This window comes from Triticum aestivum, chromosome 4D, assembly GCF_018294505.1.
Source record: "Triticum aestivum cultivar Chinese Spring chromosome 4D, IWGSC CS RefSeq v2.1, whole genome shotgun sequence".
NCBI classification, from domain to species: Eukaryota; Viridiplantae; Streptophyta; class Magnoliopsida; order Poales; family Poaceae; genus Triticum; species Triticum aestivum.
This window is the reverse complement of record NC_057805.1, coordinates 355,027,651-355,046,475: the sequence shown is the minus strand read 5'-3', so window position 1 is coordinate 355,046,475 and position 18,825 is coordinate 355,027,651. Positions and strand designations below refer to the sequence as shown.

Sequence of the window (18,825 nt, the reverse complement as noted above, 5' to 3'; positions counted from 1 at the left end):
TTTGTCATTTCTGAAGGACACGTTCTGCGACGCTGGCTTGGGATCCACATCTTCCAAGTCAGACCTCATCAACGGCGACCACGAGGAGGGCACCCTCTCCGTCTCTTCCAAGGGGAAAGAGCCCATCTGCTCTTCCAAGGGGAAAGCGCCCGTCTGCGACATCAGGGAGGGTACCCTACAGCCATGCTCTTCCAAGGGGAAGGAGCCCATCTACGACAACATGGAGCGGATCCAGGGTCCATGCTCTTCCCACGGGAACGAGCCCATCTATGACAAGCGAGGAAACCCATGATTTGTTTATTTCAGTTGTTCACAATGTGATGCTCTATATGTGCAATTATTTATTATGCAGTACATTTCATCAATCCAGTTTTAAACATACCGATAGGAATGCATATATTTGCTTGCTGTTAAGCCTATTATAGCTAGCATATGCCTCTTTTAAAGTTTTTTGATTGTTCGGTTGTTTGTAGTTAGCATATGTTCAGTTTCAAATGCTATCTTTGGTTGTTTGTAGTATAGCTTGTTTATTCCAGTTATTCACAACGTGATGTTCTATATGTGCAAGTATGAACTGTGCAGTTCAATTTCATCAGTACCAGTTTCAACAATACCACTATGAATGACTACATTTGGTTGCTGCATCTTGTAGTTAACACGCCTTTCCATTATTATTTAACCATAACCAGTGTACTTAGACTGGCACAATACCAGTTTGAATGACCATGTTTGCTTGTTGTTAAATGTTAGGCCTGTTGCAGTTAGCACACCTTTCCACTTGTTTTGCTTTACTAGTACATATGCCCGTGCGTTGCAACGGGGGAGATAATTGACATATCCATTGAAGTATCCGCCAGCACAGCCAAACAACATCCCTCAGTATTATAACACACGCCTATATGTGGTTCCCAACATTTTCCTAGTTCCTTTCTCGTTCGCATGGCTCTGCTGAGTTCTTAGCAGCTTATTGTCTTTGCTCCATTCAATTCCATCTTTTTTTTATTTCGGTAGCAAGAAAAGTTTAGTGTACCATTGATAATCGTCTATTCATAAGAAAATGTACAAATCAAAATTCAGTCGCTCTTTATATTTATCTAGTCGATAGAGAAAATTATGATGTGTGCAAAAGATCGATATAGATTACAATCTTTCCTAAAAAACGGCGAGGTGTGAAGTGAGTAGAAGAATTGTCTTCTAATAAATTGTATAGTATGTGTGTGCAGTGTACATCTTTATACAGAAGAAGGCTTATAGTTACAAGCATGTACATTCAATTCTGCCTTTTTTGTATGTAGAAAACTGGAAACATTTCAGCTCCAAACTGGTTACAGAAAATGGCCTGCTCGGTACGCTTCCAAGAACAATTTTGTAAAGCACAATGGGAACATGTCGAATATATTATTCCATGGAGGGCCGCAGATATTTTGATTTCTCTGAGTATGGTCCATCCTTAGTCCAGCATTACAACACCTAGTTGACTCTATCTGTTCCTACAACTGCCATGACTAATAATCATAATTTGTTTCATCTCGAAACATATTTTCATACTCTACAAACCTTTCTCAGTACAGGTACAATACAACTCTATGTTTAGTGAAGGTTTCTGTTCCTTTCCTTTGAACTTTTATTTCCGAGATCACAGTCACATGAATATCAGCATATGGCTTACTAAGTTGAAACTGTTGTCATCAAAGCAATCAAAATCCATCCATGGCGTATTCCTTCTCCACCTCGCAACAAACATACGCGTATCGTCTGCTCAAGCACGCCAACACGCCCTAGACATGGCGCCCTGTCCAGGGGATGGCTACCAACTCTGACCCTGCAAGTGCAGCACACATGAGGAATACAAACTACAGTCTTTTACTTGATGATGCAATGCGGGACAAACTTCAGATTCTGAATTAAAAAACCTCCAGTTTTTTATATGAATTTATGAACCCATTTTTCAGATTCAAATATGCATGCTTTCAGTTTAACATATGAAGCTATGAACCCATTTTTCAGAACAACACTTCTCCATCAGATGCATGTTTTCTGTAGTTTAGGTTCGACATCCTACTAAATCACTCCCGGACATCTACATTGATGCTGACACTCAGCTTTTACAGTCTTTTAAGTGCACTAGATGACCAGTTGCGCCAAATGGCGCAAAGACCCGTTTAAAACCATGTTCGTGTTGAAAATATTTGCATTTTTTCAATAACCATATATTTGAGTACATTGGTAGGTCAAGATAGTTGAGTCTACAATTAGGAACTCCAAGTAGCTGTAAACTTGCATTAAAAAAAGAGTAAACACAAGTGACACAATAAAATGTACTTAATATATTAACTCGTGAACATTGTGTACAGGAGAAGTTAATAGAAATAGTGGTCAATTGCATCATATAACTTGTTTCTATACTCTTGTGTATATATCCTGAATGCTACCCCTTGTGATCAACTCTTTGTCCTTCGAATCAAATGGCACGGCTACTACCCCTTGTGGAAAAAGAAAGGACTCTGTAATACTCATAAATGTAAAAGGAAAACATCATGTGATGCATCTCAACATGCGCAAAACAATGTAGAAACCATACATGCTATCTATATACTCTCATTGTCTAGCAACATAAGTAGCTGAGGGACCCTGTACAAAAGAATTGACAATTCGCAAGAAAGAAGCATGCCATCAGCTGTCTAGACAATCATAAAACAAAAAGTGGCAAAAGCCCCATCAGATTAGCATTTGCCATCCAGTCTATGAGCTAAAGTTGGGCATTCACCGGTCGATAAAACATATTAAGCATCAGCTATAAAACAAAATGTATTTTCCTAATAAGACAACATAGATATGAAATGGGCAAACTCTATTTTGCCATCCAGTTTATGAGCTAAAGTGGAAAGCTACGGTCACAAATGCATAAATAAGCAATATAGAAAATTAGTTAAACAAATTCTGTTTTTCCCTTGAAATACCTAAAGGAGCCCGCTAATTCCACGTGTGCTTTGAAAAAAGTACAATGTATTACTTGTTTTAGTCATGGGCAAACACATTCTGCCTTATAACCTTTGATAATAAATATACATAGTTTCGAAAAGGATGTGCATTTTTAGAAGCATGTGTATATTGAAGTAATTTTCTGTGTGAGCAAGGATGCATGGTAAACATTTATGGCCTTGCATATAAAAAAAGAAACAGAGAAGAAAAAGCAATCAAAAAAGAAAGAAAAATACAATGGAGCCGAATAGAACCCTTGGAAGCATCTCAGGGGGAAGTAATAGGCCTGGGAAAGTAGTAGAAGATCAGCGTGCAGGGTAGCCTGCTCATAGGCGTGCATAAAAACACATTGCACCGCATTCCATGAGAAAGCCCTCAGTGGCACCCCCTCTGGGGCGGTGTGAAGACACAGAGCCCGCTATCTTGCTCCCTCCATATGCTCTAGATGGCCAGAGAGATAAAAGCGTTCATAGTTTTCTTTTGCTCACCCTGCATTCTTGACCAAGCATCCTGCCACCAGGCCCGGAGAGCAAGATTAGTAGGAGTGACCTCGTTTCAGAATCATTATAAAAATAAAAAAAATCTGGGTGAACATAAGATCATTCATACACTCAATCCGCTAATAACTAAGCAACACATAGTAGTTATTTTCCTGCTAGTAAAGAGAGCCAACCAAACAACCAATATGCCTAGGCTTCAGAGAAAAAAATTGCCTGAAGTAACCTTGGCAGATAATTTATAAATACACCTCGGAAATCATCACCAAGTTTAACAGGTATGTGTTACTTTAAATCAAGAGAACACAAAAGGATCATGTAACATGGTTCTTACCTTCTACCATTTTGGAAATTATTGTACGCTGAAATCTACAGCTTCTACTGGACAATGAACATATGTTAAGAAGAAAAGTATAGTTTAGGAAGGTGTGCATAACAAAATATGGAGCACGCGCCCCCTCCTCCCATCCTCTTCTACCCTGCAACGACAGAGAGTAAAATTCCTCAGTTCCTCGGCTATCTATGAATCAAGCTTTTGGTCCTAGGATGCACAACCAATAAAAAGCATTACAATTTTATAAGGAACGAACAAATGTACCTTGAAGCACGATCAACATGCAGGACCTAGCTCGTAATTCTATTTAGGAATCATCATCTTCATAAAGTAACAAGTAAAGTTGGTCATCCATGCACCGACTGTAGCTTGCTTGCTAATTTTCACCTATGTCACAAATAAGACAATCATGTTCAAACTGAAGGTGAAAGCAGTAAACATTCAGTTTCTTATTTAATTTAGTATTACTGATAAAATCTCTATGAAGAAGCAGACTAACTGCTGGAAATAAACTGGTATGGAACGATATCAGTGCCACAGAACCATATAGACATGCATTCTCATCAAGCTTTCCGGACTTGTTCTCCATCGCGATGGAGCCTAGGATATCTGTTGAGACGACCCTTATTGACTTAGGGCGCCTCACGTTCCGGAGGTCCTTTGGGCCTCCGGACCTCACCGCTTGGCATGAACTTCTTGACTGCATCGCCCTCCATGACCCGGACGTGAAGCAGGCCGGGGACCACATCTCCTGGCGCCTTGACCCGTCGAGCAGCTTCTCCACCAAATCCCTATACCGGGCCATCGCTCCCACACCTTCCCTGGAGCCGCTTGTGCTCATCTGGTGGATCCAGCTGCCGCTAAAGATTCGGATCTTCATGTGGCAGTGGATCCGCGGACGGGTTCCATCTGGTGTGGAGGTTCTCAAACAGAATGTCCCAGGTGACAGAATTTGCCCCCTCTGCGGGACGGAGGAGGGCTCCAACATCATCTTCTCCTGCGTGTCCGCTCAGTTCCTCTGGAGTTGCCTTCGCGGGGTGGTGGGTGGGAATTGGTGTCACAACAACTTCCCAACCCTCTTCGCCGAGCTCCAGGCATCGGCACTCTCGGTCCGCCACATTAGATGGCTGACGGTTGGAGTCCTTGCCTGGACGCTCTGAACGGTCCAAAACAAGCAAAAATAAACTGTAGATGCAATAATCAAACTAAGTACTCCCTCCATGCTAGGAAAGAAGACGTACAAGTTTGTTGGATTAACGTGGTCAAACTTTACATTGTTTGACTTTGACCAAAACTGGCATGCCTTCTTTTAAAGAAGGGAGGGAGTATTAAATTTAAATATGAAATGGTGTTGTGGTAATTAACAAAGTGAGCTGCAGGTACCCAGGACAAAAAACCTTCCAGCTCATTGGTGAGCAACCTCACTGAAGCTCCTACGAATAGGAAAATGTTGATTTTCGGAGGGGAAATGACACCAATAGCTATCAGGCATAACTCATAAAGTGGTACCATTTGTACATTTAATTGTATTCCTCTGCTTGACAAATAGCTTCTTATTCAACCGAAACACCAAACATCTAGCACAACAAAATATATATATCTCAAGAAACAATATATATATATATATATATATATATATATATATATTTGACTATTCGTCACCCTGGGTGAGAAATAGTTATTCTTCACCCCCCTCTATTTTACCACCAATGCACTGTAATTTTACGTTCCGTAAGTTTTGTTTTATTTCTGACGTAAAAAGAGACCGTAAGAAAATATATCATCACCGTAAAAAATATTTTATGTTATGTAAAATTACAAACGTAAAAACATAGTGTAAAATATACATAAACTCCAAATTTTCTTGTCTTATGACCTATACTTTTATTTTCTTATATCAAATTTTATGTAGTGAATCAATAGAAATGTAACTATTTGAATTCCAAATGTAATTTAATTATGAAGTGATCGTAAGATTACCTCGGTTGAATAAGTTATTCTTCACCCAAGGTAATCTTACGATCACTTCATAATTAAATTACATTTGGAATTCAAATAGTTACATTCCTATTGATTCACTACGTAAAATTTGGTATAAGAAAATAAAAATATAGGTCATAAGACAAGAAAATTTGGAGTTTATGTATATTTTACACTATGTTTTTACGTTTGTAATTTTACATAACATAAAATATTTTTTACGGCGATTATATATTTTCTTACGGTCTCTTTTTACGTCAGAAATAAGACAAAACTTACGGAACGTGAAATTACAGTGCATTGGTGGTAAAATAGAGGGTGTGAAGAATAACTATTCCTCACCCAGGGTGACGAATAATATATATATATATATGCAGAATGGTGAAAGGACCCAATAAAAATGTAAAGAGTGGGCACAGGATACTTTCCCTAAACACATGTTAAACGTTGACACCAACCCTTGATCTGAAATAGCAACCTCCAGTCTTACATTAAGGTACTTCTCATCTCTAACAATTAATGGCTGTCCATCTGAAACTGAAAGGAGGTTGAACTCTAGGAAATACCTAATCAACCAGGAAGCCTGTTTGCTAGTACAGTAAGCACATCAAGCAACTGATACGCGAATACCTGCCTATCTGCTAGTACCATGATGAACTGAAAGGAGGCGTCAAAAGGCATCAGACACACACACACACACACACACACACACAACCAAGATATAAAGTCATCAAGCTCTTTATGATATTGTCTACTTCAGCTTGCAAGTGGCATTAAATGAGTGCGCAAAAGAGATATATCAAAATAAAAAGGCTCAAGGTACTTCTGACATAACTCACCTTTAAATTTCTCAGCATTATTTTGGTATACAACTTCAGCCCTGGATCAACTAATCTAGCATATATCTGTAATGAAAGCACATATCTGTAAGAACTGCTAGCTAATCACAAGTCCAACTAATTTAGCAAACCAAGCCATGGGTGGGCGCAAACATCACCTTTGCAGAGAGAATGGCAAAAGGAGCTCTTCATCTTGTGCCATCTCAAACCCCGAATGCCGCCGTCAGCCCCGCAGCTGTCCCAACCAATGAATACAAAAAGAGCACACCACATGGTTTATGTGGTGTGGGAATTGCATTTGTATAATGGGCATCGTTTCATGGGGAATAGTTCAAATTATGAAACAAACTAATGGTAAAGAACTGCCATTGATGGATTTAGCAAGCAGTAAATTTAATTATGTTTGGCATAGGTGACCGCAGGTAATTACCAAACTTGACGCGTGTTGATCTTCTTAAATAATGCCTCTCATACATTACATCAAATATAATTATAGTAGGAAGACCAGAATTGGAAAGCCTATAGGTGCCGTACTGCATAGATGGTCTACTGTAATCAGACTGGTATAAATTGGGCAACAACGATCTGACACATGAAACTAAGCCATTGAAATTGTAGAAACAGAATAGATAGTTCGTGGGGGTTGAGGGGAGGAGAAATATTGTTGCTGGCGTACAGCCCTAGGACTCCACAGTAGGAGCTTGACGTCACCGCCCTGGTCCCCCATCCTGTTGGCTATCCATGACACCTTGAACCGGAAACACGCCCCTGGCTGCATGAACCAAAGTCGAATCAAACTAAAATCGTGTCTTCTTCCTCCAAGATCACATCAGACAGGTAAGCGGACGAACCTCATAGCGCCGAAGGAGACGACATGGTGGAAGGCCTGCTGGGCAAAGTTGGCGACATCTACGGGGCCCTCGTCGCCGAGGCAGCGTCCAGCCGGCTGGGCGAAGTCGGCGTCCAGAAAGACGACGTCTACGGACCCCTCACTGGACGGGAGGGCGGTGGTGTCAGGAAAGGGAGAGAGAGAGGACTTGAGCGAGGAGAGACGAGGAATCGAGCGAGGAGAGGTGAGGAATCGAGCGAGAGAGGGGTGGGCGTAGGCTCCATCGTGGGCAGCGGTGGCGGCGGCGGCAAGAGGAACAAGGGTCGTGGGGGAGACGCGGGCTAGGTCTCTCTCGCTGCCCGCTCCCTTCGGCCCTTCTTATCTCGCTGCTTGCTATTTTTTTTCATGCGACACTATTCATAGAGGACGTGGAGCCAGCAGTTGCGACTAGCACCCCAGCATCCTTTATAAGGTAAATATCCATTCACTGCCAGTTTTCATTCAGTCGCATTGCACAATCCCCCAACATTATAATTTAACAGTAAATTACCATGTAGCTCAGTCACAATCTCAGGAGTAGTTCATATGTGTTCTCTGCATGCAGATATGGTCTGAGTCATCGTCCTGAAGAAATCCCGTACCTGCTGATGGTCCTGAAGAAATCCCATGTAGCTGCAGAAGTGGCCGCTTGAACCACCCAACCCCGTCGCCACCCCCCGGAGCCGCTCGCCGCCATGGACGGTCGCTATGTATGTCTGCGTTGACTGCAGGCGAGTGGCGCGCGTCCGACACATCTGGCCCCGCCGTCGGTGACAACCGCCTCCTTCGCCCGTCCGTTGCTATGGGAGATACGCTATGGAAGCCTTGTCATGACAGGGAAAATAGGCAAGGAAGAATCCATTGTACACAACACAGAGTAACATACAACTCACCATCAGTTCTAGAAGATATATATAGGTATGATCAGTAACAAACATACGCATGGACACACCAAGTAAAAATACACCATACTAATCCCAATTGATATTTCATCCACCCTTGTCCAAGTAAATTCATTTTTCCTTTAGTAAAAAATATATGAGAACTACAGAACTCATTCCATGTAGACTTTCGTGAGCTAGACAACTTACTAACTATTTACACATCTTGATACAATAGAATGCAAGCACCTGATTCGTAAAATAGGGATTGAACTGTAGAACCTCTAGAAGGGAGAGCAGGGTACTCCAGTTGGCTGAATGTGGGAGGAATAGAACATTTTGAAATGCACCTGAGCTCTTGGGGCATCATTCATTTGATTCATACTCACTTGAGAGTTTCACCGTATATATAGACATATGTATGGACACACCAGTGAAGTATCGTGTTCTCACTTGAATTTTGGTTGCTCCAAACACTTCTAAAGAATCAACTACCCTGCACCATATATGAAATCAATAAGTACATCTGGCACAAAACAGCTAAGATAATAGTTTTTTAGTTACAGAACTGTGAAATTCAGCCTGCATCTTAAATACAAAAATGATATCTGAATTATCATTCTAAGTGTCACTCTTAGCTATCAATATGAACAGACTGAATCACCCATCTATTACTGCATTCAAAATGCATATCATAGAGTGACTCAAGATTTTAAACAAAACACAAAGATGTCCATTCAGGACAAAATAACCTCGGATGCATTTACAGAGAAGTGATATGAATAGAAAAAGGCCATACTATCTAGTGCTTGGTTGGTGTGAAGTTACTAATCTATTTCTTCATTTCTTTTGCGGTGGTGGCGCTAGCTCTAGGTGTGACCTGTACAACTGATCTGTTAATATGGCAACAAAAAAGATCTTGAGACTCATGCACAGTTTAAATTCAAACATTGCTTCTATCTAACCCAGATATCAATGACCACACCTTTTTTTGTAGGAAGGCTACTTCTTTAGCATGTGATAGGCCTTTCGATAAAAGTTCCCTAATGACTGCTTCCCAAATACTCTGGCCTCTGAAGAAGAAAGGGGTGCCTTCCTGCATTGATCACAGAGGATCATCACTCAGGATATCAGATATCTACTAAGGAACTGAACTGTATGAAGTAGGAATTGACAAGCAAGTTAAAGAAGGTTCTGCCAACCTGAAATTCCTCTTTGACGTTTCAAAAAAATGACACCATCACAGCATCTTCACTTTAATTGTAAAAATCTGCAGGTTCAAATGACTTTCTCAGCAGATGTCAAAAGTGTAGTGCCTCTATGATATCACTACAGAGACTGAATCAGAAAGATCGCTCCCACATAAAAATGGATTCCTAAAATCCACCCAGAATAGCAAAATATTATTCTATATCAAACAAAATTGAACAATAGGTCTATAGCTCATTCTTACAACAAACCCGACTGTCATACAAAATAACAGGCTACAACTAATTTTGTGAGAGAAGCTAGAAAGTAGAAATCTTACATCTTTTCAAAGCTCTGGCAATTGTTAGCTTGGAGCTCCTGAACCTGCTTTTCGCATGCAGTGCAGGTCAAATCTCAGCCTCTTGTTATATTCACAGACGATCTCCCCTGAAATCCTCCTCACAGGCCACCATCTCCAAACATTCAGAAGAAGATAATAAAACATGCCAAACAGATTGACAAAAGTGTCATAATAAGTATTTAATTGCAGTAGAAAGATCGAGCCTAGGAATATCTATTTTTTGTTTCATTGTGCGTTGCATTTACAGCTGCACACAAAAAAATGATCATTGCATTCTTCCAAATTTAGAATGTCCAGTCTTTGCCAATCTGGCTCATTACAATCATCATACAGGGAAGCTCAACATTGAGAAAATAAAGAAGCAACAAAGAAAAAAGAGGAATAGACAAAGAAGAAACTATTGCTATATTTTTGCTAGAAGATAACTCATGGCCTATATGACTACATTGATCTAGGCAAAGATCTTTACCTAAGAGCCTTCTCTCTAATTATCAAATATTCATGCTTGGAGTCAAAACCAAAGAAACTTGCATCTTGATCTGCCTACACTTTATACTTATAACACCGACCATACACTGCAATTTATCCACAGTGCAAACTGAAAGACATGCAGTTCTTGTTTCAGAACCGAAGAGATATGCACCCATATCATGGAGATATGTGATATATAGCAAAGCTCGCAACGTGGAAAAATCAGAACACAAAATTTGAATTGATCTAGTGAGCGAATGATGCTTACAAAATCTGAATCCGCTGTTGCCGATGCGGGCCGAGCTCACTGCGGTAGAGGGTCCAGACCCTGCTGAACTGGAACGGCAGCCCCTTCCACTCTGCACCCATTGCATAGATCACAATCATACCCTGCTCCACCAGCTTAAGCATCTGAATTTCTAGAACAAAAATGGCCCAGCCAGGTGAAGAAGTATTTAATTTGCGTACCAAGGTGCCAGGTGACGAGGACGACGGAGGGGTCGTGGCTGTAGATGTCGTCAACCCGTGCACCTGCACGGGCTAGTATTTTTACAAATAAAAAACCATGTTTGATGCGTTGGATATCCTTCACTAATTTTAGTATATGCACTTTTGAAGTACAGCCATATGCACGAAAGGCATAAAGAGATGGAATTGCCAGATACATGCAGTAGTGGCCCTAGCATCGAGCTGATCAGACATGAACCCAGCAAGAATTCCACCAATGATTTCTCCTACATCGAACAAAACTGATAGATAACCAGCATCCGTGACCGACATGTACTCGCCTCCAATAGCTGGAAATATAAAAGGGCGTAAGTAGAACCGTAAAAGGATTTAAAATTCAGAATCCACAAAGGCACATAAGAGTGGACGAATATAGGAGAGATCTACTAAAGTTGCAGCCCTTTATGGTATCAGCAATACAAGAAGGCAGTTAGAAGAAAAAGGTCAAAAAAATTAATATGCAGTACTTTTAGTAATGGATGGAAGAGAACAACCCAGGCCTCTACCAAACAGTGCACATAACCAAAGCTACTCTACCCTTGAGTAAATTGTATCTGGTCTGAAAAAGCAAAATACTACAGTTGGATCAGATAAACAGGACAGCAATGTGCCATCAAAGAACGAAGCAAGCTGCTGAAAACCCAAAAAAGGGAAATCAGGCGGAGGAGAGGGAGCTCTGCAACCTTGATGGAGGATGAGGTTGGCCTCTCTGCGTGGCCTTGCGCAGCTAGAGCAGGTGGTGGTCTCCTCGTCCTCGCTCAGCTCTAGCAGGGACATCGGAGGAGCTCGGTCCAGACCAGATCTAACGACAGAGTGAGGGTGCAGCCTTGGGAATCAGTTGGGAGTGGGGAAGGGGTGAGGAGGGCGCTGGTGGGGGGAGAGAGAGGAGCCATGGCGGGGAGCGGAATAGGTCGCCGCACATCGTGTCGTTGGCCATGGAGTGGGAGGGCGGGGGAGAAGGATCACCGAGCCGGCAGCCGCACGCCTCGGGAGAGCCAAGGCTCGATCCGGAGGAACCAGCCCGCACCGATCCCCGCCGCCACAACAGGAGCTCGTCTCCCTGCCCGCCCGCTGGAGCCGCCACCGCCGGCGACCGCCTCCCTCACCTTGTGCCCCTTCTCCTTCTCCTTTCTTCCTCTCTTTCCTCTCTCCCTCACGCCCTGTCTCTCTCTTTCTCTTGATCAGCAGGACGCCATCGCAAATGGAGCAAGACGCCGCATCCGCCGCCAGATCGGCGCGGCACCAGATCGAGCATCGCGGGGTGGGGCGCCTCTGGGATCCGGAGGCGAGGGAGAGAGAGGAGAGCCCGTTCTCGTCTGTGGTTCTATTTTTTTACCTCACTTTAAAAGGACCGCGGGTTGAATACCGTAAACTATAGGGATTTATTTGCAAAATTCCTAAACGAAACGTTTTCTTACTTAAGAAAGGACTGCGGGTTGAATACTGAAAAGTACAGGGACGTTTCTGAAAAAAGCCACGACGGTCGGGCAGAAGCAATAGCCGCTTTATTAGCCTGTTGGCCGAACGCGTCGGCTCCATGGAGCCAGCTTCAGAAGCGGAGGCCTCGTGACGTGCAAATTCGTGGAGCGAGGGAAGTCCAGCTTCACGAAATACAGAAGTAGGAGTTCGTTTAAATTACATCCCGCTGCCACCCCGAAGTGCCTGCCGAACCGTTTTCTTCTTTGTTCGCAGCCCAGCCTGGTGGGCCCGACCACAGCGACTAGCGCAACTCCTCTCCTATGCCTGCCGAACGCTGCTGGCTCCGCTGGGAAGCTGGCTTGCGCTGCTCCGTCGAGAAGCTGGCCCCGTCGGGAAGCTGGAGCACTTCCGAACGGGGCCTTATTAACTAGCAAAATGATCTGTGTGTTGCAACGGAAAAATAAGTGTCATCTATGAAATTGGGGTCTCCTTTTGTCATGACAAACTGACTCATGTTCAATGCTTTAATTACATAAAAGATAGGTCAATTGAGATTTGGGAGTAATTTTAATTATATCATCCAGGCCCTAAAAAAATACTATTATGTATGCCACGTGGTGATTCCACATTTTACTTCACTTCGCTTTTTTTTAACTGTGCTTCATTTAGGCTTTTTCATTAATCTGAAAAGTCACTTTGGAGCGCGGGCACATTTTAGTCGTTTTTAGAAACATATTTTTATCCCAAAAGTCAAAAAATGTAGTATATTTGTGTGAATTTCCAGCGAAATTCGTGTTCGTATGCGAAAGATTAAAAGGAAGACAAACATGCAAGAAAAACAAATATTTTTTCGCTGGATTTTTTGTTTACTTTTAATGAAATTTGGCATGTACTCGGATTTTCATATTTTTCAGGTTTATTATCCTTTTTTATTTTTTTGGTGGCGACGTTGCTCTAGTCGCGCACATACATTTGTTTCTACTTTTATGGATGTGCACACGTATTTTTCCTTGCAAATATTGGGCGTACACATGCATTTTTTCAAACCAGCCACCATGCAGCACCATCCCAGGCCGTGCCTACATTCACGTTTTATTAGAGAAATCCAATCTGCTTTATTTTTTAGGGGCAATCAACTTTAATTAAGAGCCATGCATGACTGTGCTGGGCCAGGATGGCCGGGCTTGTCCGCGAGCGCTGTGCTGGGCCTTGGAGGTCATGCGGCCCACACGAGCAAGCATGGGAGGTTTGGTCGTCGTTCTCCTCAAACGAGGGCAGATGCGGGAGGTGGCTTGCGGCGGCGCTGGAGGCAAACTCCGACGGGGACGGCGAGGGGCGGTGCGGATCTACCGCGTGAGTGGCGGGGATGAGTTGCCCGCGGCCGGATCTCGCGGGATCCGAGCACGGACGACTCGTGGCGGCGGCTGTGGATCTCCTGGCGTCCTGAAGAGAGGGAGATGTGAGGAAGAGAGAAGAAGGAAGGGAGGGAGAGATCCGCTGCTCATCTGCTGGTCTGGCAAGGGTCCAGTCGCCGGCGGCGAGGCGAGGCGGAGGAGGTCCGACCGTCGCGGTCTGCCGCAGTAGGGAGCTCGAGGGGGAGCTCGGGGAAGTACTGGACTGCGGATTCAACTACCCAGAAATAGACGGGCTTTTTCGCAAAAAGCGCGACCACGGTGAGCAGGTGTGCAGAAGCACTAATTGCTTTATTATTAATAAGGAAAGACTATGCATAAATGCCCGTGCGTTACAACGGGAGAAAAATAATGAGGTGCTGATGTTAAAAGCGATGTACCAATTGAGAATGATTATGCACAGAACTGACTGAAGGAGAGAACTTAATGGGACATATCCTATGCATCTGGGAGAGTTCGTGTATCCATGCATCTATCTTCTCTTGGCCTTCTGATCATAATCTAACAAAAATATGATCGCAAGCACATGTGGTCTGATTAGTATGTATGCGAGTCCTTTTGAAGTTGCAGGTCCTCGTCGACGGCTGGTGTACAACAGCCGCCACCGGGGCCGGGCCGCCACGCAGGCCGATCTTCGGGAGGTGAATTAAGTCTGACGGACCTTCACAAGAGGCTCTTGCAAGCAACAAAATTCAGGTTTCGCAAGCATGCATGCTCGACTGCCCATGAAAAAAATATGATCGCAAGCACATATGGTCTGATTAGTATGTACGCGAGTCCTTTTGCAGTTGTAGGTCCTCGTCGCCGGCTGGTGTACAACAGCCGCCGCCGAGGCCGGGCCGCCATGCAGGCCGCTCCTCACCAATGCAGAACCGATTTAACCGGGTGTGTTTTTCTTCCCTTGGCTTATAATCTCAAGAGTGGTTGCTTATTGCCCAACTTGTTGATTTGTCAGGCATTGCTAAAGTATATAAATTGATAAAATACATTGTAAGAGAGCAATGTGGGACTATTTTTAATGTATAAATGAACATGAAATGGTTAATTCGCTATATTGCCTCGCATGAGCTTTGCCGTAACCACATTTTGCCGTCCAACTTTCTTGGGCCGGATCTAGTTGGAGAAGCCCAGCCCTGTATCCAAGTAGAGCCGAGAGCAGAGCCGTAGAGCAGTGGCGTGTACACGCGGAGCTACCGAGAGCCACAAGCTGGAAGCAAGTGAGCTGAGCGCAGGCGGGCGGACGCAATGATGATGGTGGTGGCGACTGCGAGCCCCGGCGGGCCGGAGGCGCTGCAGGTGCGCGAGGTCGAGGATCTCTCGGCGCCGGGGGAGGGCAAGCTGCTTGTCAGGGTGGCCGCTGCCGGCGTCAATCGCGACGACACGGTCCAGCGGCAGGGCCGGTACTCGCCGCCGTCTGGCGCCTCGCCCTACCCGGGGCTTGAGTGCTCCGGCACCATCGTCGCACTCGGGGCCAACGCCCCCCGCGCTGGGCCGTCGACACCAGGTGCCAAGCGTGCCCCCATGGTGAATTTGCTGATGGCCGCTGCTGCTCTGAACCTCATTTTTTTTGCATATGATGTAGCATTTGCAGGTGTACACGCTGCTTACCGGCGGCGGGTATGCGGAGAAGGTTGTGGTTCCGGCGGGGCAGCTTCTACCGACGACAGAGGGGGGGTTGCTGACTGACAGCCGCCAGCTTGCGCGAGGTGGCCTGCACCGTCTGGTCCACCGTCTTCATGCCAGTCCCCTCTCCCCCGGTGAATCCTTCCTTGTAAGAAAATCTCTCTTGCTAATTTTTTCTCCATGTGATGATTGCAAACGGCTAGCAATTCACTGCACTTGCTTCTTCTTTGGACTGGGACTGGCTGTAAATCTCTTACACTGAGCACCTGAGTTGGAATCTCGTATATCTTTTGTTAGAACAAAATGCCTCGACTAACTGAGAAATAACAAAGTAAATGATGCTTACCCAAATGTAGTGTGAACTACGTTACCACAGTTACTCATATGCAAAATGAGGGGAAACGTCCTAGACTCCTGGCTATATTTATTCCTGATGATTGGGTATCTTTAATGTATGCAGATCCATGGTGGATCTAGTGGAATTAGTACATTCACTATACAGAATGCAAAACACCTTGGAAATGTACACACATGAGACATCATTCTTTGTAAGTAACAGTAGCAGCAAAAATCTGCTAGTTCTAAATTTGAAGGTTGCAAATGTATACATTCAGATACACCGATCGATGTGTTAATGTTGCAGAGACAACATCTCTACTGCTCTGGCACTTTTGAGTGTCTGCACCAACCTTTAGGAATTGCAGCTGGGCTAAAGAAAAGCTAAATAACAAACCACGAAGTAAGTATAATAAGCACATACATTTTTTTATACATTTTACCTTCATACATCAACACAAAATTGATGTATACTATGGTTGTTATGTAGCCATGGCCATCATACAAAACCACGATGCAAAAAAGAATGAGGTTCATCATTTATATTCCAAGATATGAGAATAAAAAGACCAATTCACACAAAAGTTCATTGGGAATGAATTTATAAAATTAGCTGGGAACTGCTAGAGTTTGTCTGCTAGTTCACTTTTCATAAATTTCCCCCTGATTCAGTCACTGACGAGCAATTTTATAACAAAAAACTAAATTTACAGACTTGATGCATGTATAAAAAATAATACACCATGAGGCTTTTCTGTTCATTAGGTTCACATCACAAGAAAACAGAACTGAACATATACTAAAACTAAAACTAAAGAGTAGTTTAACTACCAAACTGTACTGCTAAGTTTCATTTTGTTCCAAACAGTGTGCCAATTCACATGGACTAAGCTTATATGTGGTACTTCCAACCCACAAACTAAACAGATTTCTTACTTCAGATCATACTTTTTGTAAGAACCCTAACCAATGCTGCTTTGGTTTTACAACTTTCTTTACTTCTAACATCCAAATCAAACTGTTGTTTAACACATGTTTGATGTATAGACGCACCCTAGAAAAATCCTACATTTACTTTCTCGTAGAATTGCATTTTTCTGGTTGTAAAAATAGGGTGAGCAGCAACTTTCTTGTCAACATGATGGCCTCCTGAAAATAATTGAGACCTGTCAATCACTTATTTGTGAACTCTGTGTCTTCTCTCGATGATAAGTGAGCGACTTTTTCCTTAGAGATTCCCTCCCCATTGGCATTAACTTGTATAGCACAAATTCCCTTCCCAATATACTCGCAATGCATAGATAGTCCCTCCTAATCATTTTGTGTTTGTCTTTTGTCACGATTCAGATTCAGATGGAATTTCCGACATCAGAGACACGTATTTTGTTAATCAGGTGCTGAAGGTATGATCGGGAAACAAAGAACATATGTAACTTAATAATTAGCAGTTTCATTTTGATATACTGTGCGAAAACACTTATTTTCCAGGAATCTAGCTTCATGTAAACATGCAGAGTTGTTTTTTCACATCCAATTTGTACAATTGCAGAAACAATCAATCCTCTCCGCTTGAAGGTAGGTTATGCACACAGATTTGTTCTTACCTTGCAAGCATCGTTGGACGAAGACAGTAGGCATGATCATGGACAAACGCAGTGAGTGCTCAACCCATCTGTGCATATGCTGCACTTCATGCCCCCGTTCCGCTGCCATCCTTATTTTGCCTCTCCTGGATCTGGCTCCCCAGAGTGTCGTCTTGCTGTCCCTCCCCAGGTTGCCTCGATCTTGCAGGAGAGGAGCACGGGAGGGCGGTGGCTGGAGTCGGCAGTGGCTGAAGGGAACGCTTGAGAAGGGGATGCAATGGAACTGTGAAGGGCGGGTCGGCGAGGAATCCCGCACAGCGCGACACATGGGCGAGCAGCGAAGGAGGTTTGGGGTGGCGCCCGAAAATATTGGAAGGGGATGGGGAGGTGGCGGATGGTTGGAGAAGAAGACCGGCCGCGCGGCCGCGCATGGCGGCGGCGGCTGTGCCGTACCCGTACGCGAGGAGGAGAGCCCGTGGTCGTGCATGTGTGTGGTCTTTGTTTAGCAATTCAAAATAGCACTGCGGGTAGAATAATAAACAATGCAGGGATCTTTTTGTAAGTACGAAACGTTTTTTCGATTGACCACTTAAAATAGGACTGTAGGTTGAATTCTTAGAAACAGAGGGACTTTTTTGCAAAATCGCTAGCGACGACGACCAGAAACCCAATTCTCTTTATTATTAGGTTATTATTAGGGAAAGAAAAGACTAGCGTGCTTAAACCTGCACACTGAAGCTATCTTTTGGAGATTATTTTGTCTGCCATGTGTAATTTTGGTTGATGTTTAGCCTGTTGTGCTTAACATGCTTCTTGATGTACCTACACAGGACAATTTTGGGAACGACTGCTGTTTTCCATCGATGTTAGTTTCATCCCATGGCTTATATCTGCTTATTGTTCAGGATATCCGTAGCTAGTACTATATAGGCCAGCGGCTGATAAGGGACTAATCGGTGAATCGGACTTTTAACTAAATATATCCGCAACCCATTTTTCCTTAGGTTAACTAGGGTCATATGTAATATATCTGAGGCTACATAGCAACATAACTGTACTTAATGTCTAAATATGCAATCCTAGGCTACATAGCAACAAGGAAGAGTGTTACATTAATGTTCTAATGATGTCTAGATATACGTAGAAGAGCAGCAACAGCAACAGCAACAGCAACAACACAACCCTGTTTGGATACTCAACTTAGCTAGAGGTTAGAGTTAGTTTCTAGCTCATTACTAACCCTGAACTAACTCCATCCAAAGAGTTGTTTGGATGGCAGGGTTAGATTGACAATAAATGCGCTAGGAGAAATAGCTCCAATTAGCACCTCTTGGGTTGGATACTTGTTTTTTTGGGTGGGTTATAGATGCAGCTAGCTCAAACTAGCCCTCATGTTTAGATATACTTTAGGGCTATTTGAGCCCGAACTAGCTCAAACTAACTGTAACCCGTGGATACAGCAATAGATAATTTTTAAGCATGAACTAAACTCCTTCTGGCCCATAATATAAGATGTTAATTCATCTAATATGTGAGTATATTGG

General features: G+C 43.4%; 1 protein-coding gene and 1 long non-coding RNA gene across 32 annotated transcripts; one reads left to right on the top strand and one right to left on the bottom strand.

The window, feature by feature from the left end:
- Positions 1-1,387: 1,387 nt before the first annotated feature.
- On the bottom strand, positions 1,388-12,226 carry LOC123097891 (uncharacterized). Of its 24 annotated transcripts, none has more exons than XR_006447533.1 (13): positions 10,870-12,226; positions 10,670-10,760; positions 9,910-10,042; positions 9,584-9,651; positions 9,367-9,477; positions 9,181-9,274; positions 8,664-8,877; positions 7,484-8,300; positions 6,791-7,404; positions 6,633-6,698; positions 4,078-4,200; positions 3,814-3,958; positions 1,388-3,492 (listed from the first exon to the last, which is right to left on the bottom strand). It is a non-coding gene; the product is annotated as an uncharacterized lncRNA (long non-coding RNA). The 24 variants fall into 24 exon arrangements; XR_006447528.1 differs by lacking the exon at positions 9,181-9,274 and having other exon boundaries at positions 7,484-8,877; positions 10,670-10,791; positions 10,870-10,941; positions 11,067-11,198; positions 11,592-12,223; XR_006447525.1 differs by lacking the exon at positions 9,181-9,274 and having other exon boundaries at positions 7,484-8,877; positions 10,870-10,941; positions 11,067-11,198; positions 11,592-12,223.
- A 2,555-nt stretch (positions 12,227-14,781) lies between these two features.
- LOC123097889 (quinone oxidoreductase PIG3) lies at positions 14,782-18,125 on the top strand. Of its 8 annotated transcripts, XR_006447511.1 has the most exons (7): positions 14,782-15,243; positions 15,322-15,510; positions 15,823-15,910; positions 16,006-16,101; positions 17,046-17,101; positions 17,248-17,353; positions 17,472-18,125. XR_006447511.1 is itself a non-coding variant. In XM_044519738.1 (3 exons), the coding sequence occupies exons 1-2, from the start codon at positions 14,985-14,987 to the stop codon at positions 15,423-15,425; spliced, it is 363 nt and encodes a 120-aa protein (XP_044375673.1). In that variant the 5' UTR covers positions 14,815-14,984; the 3' UTR covers positions 15,426-15,510; positions 17,046-17,101. The 8 variants fall into 8 exon arrangements, 1 of the variants encoding a protein (XP_044375673.1); XR_006447510.1 differs by having other exon boundaries at positions 15,823-16,101; XR_006447508.1 differs by having other exon boundaries at positions 15,823-16,101; positions 17,446-18,125.
- Positions 18,126-18,825: the final 700 nt, after the last annotated feature.

What these genes read in the sequence shown, in the direction of transcription:
- LOC123097889 (XM_044519738.1), top strand. Translation starts at nt 14,985, where the DNA reads ATGATGATGGTGGTGGCGACTGCGAGCCCCGGCGGGCCGGAGGCGCTG. An exon ending in CGCTGGGCCGTCGACACCAG is followed by an intron (nt 15,244 to 15,321) that starts GTGCCAAGCGTG and finishes CATATGATGTAG; the next exon opens with CATTTGCAGGTGTACACGCT.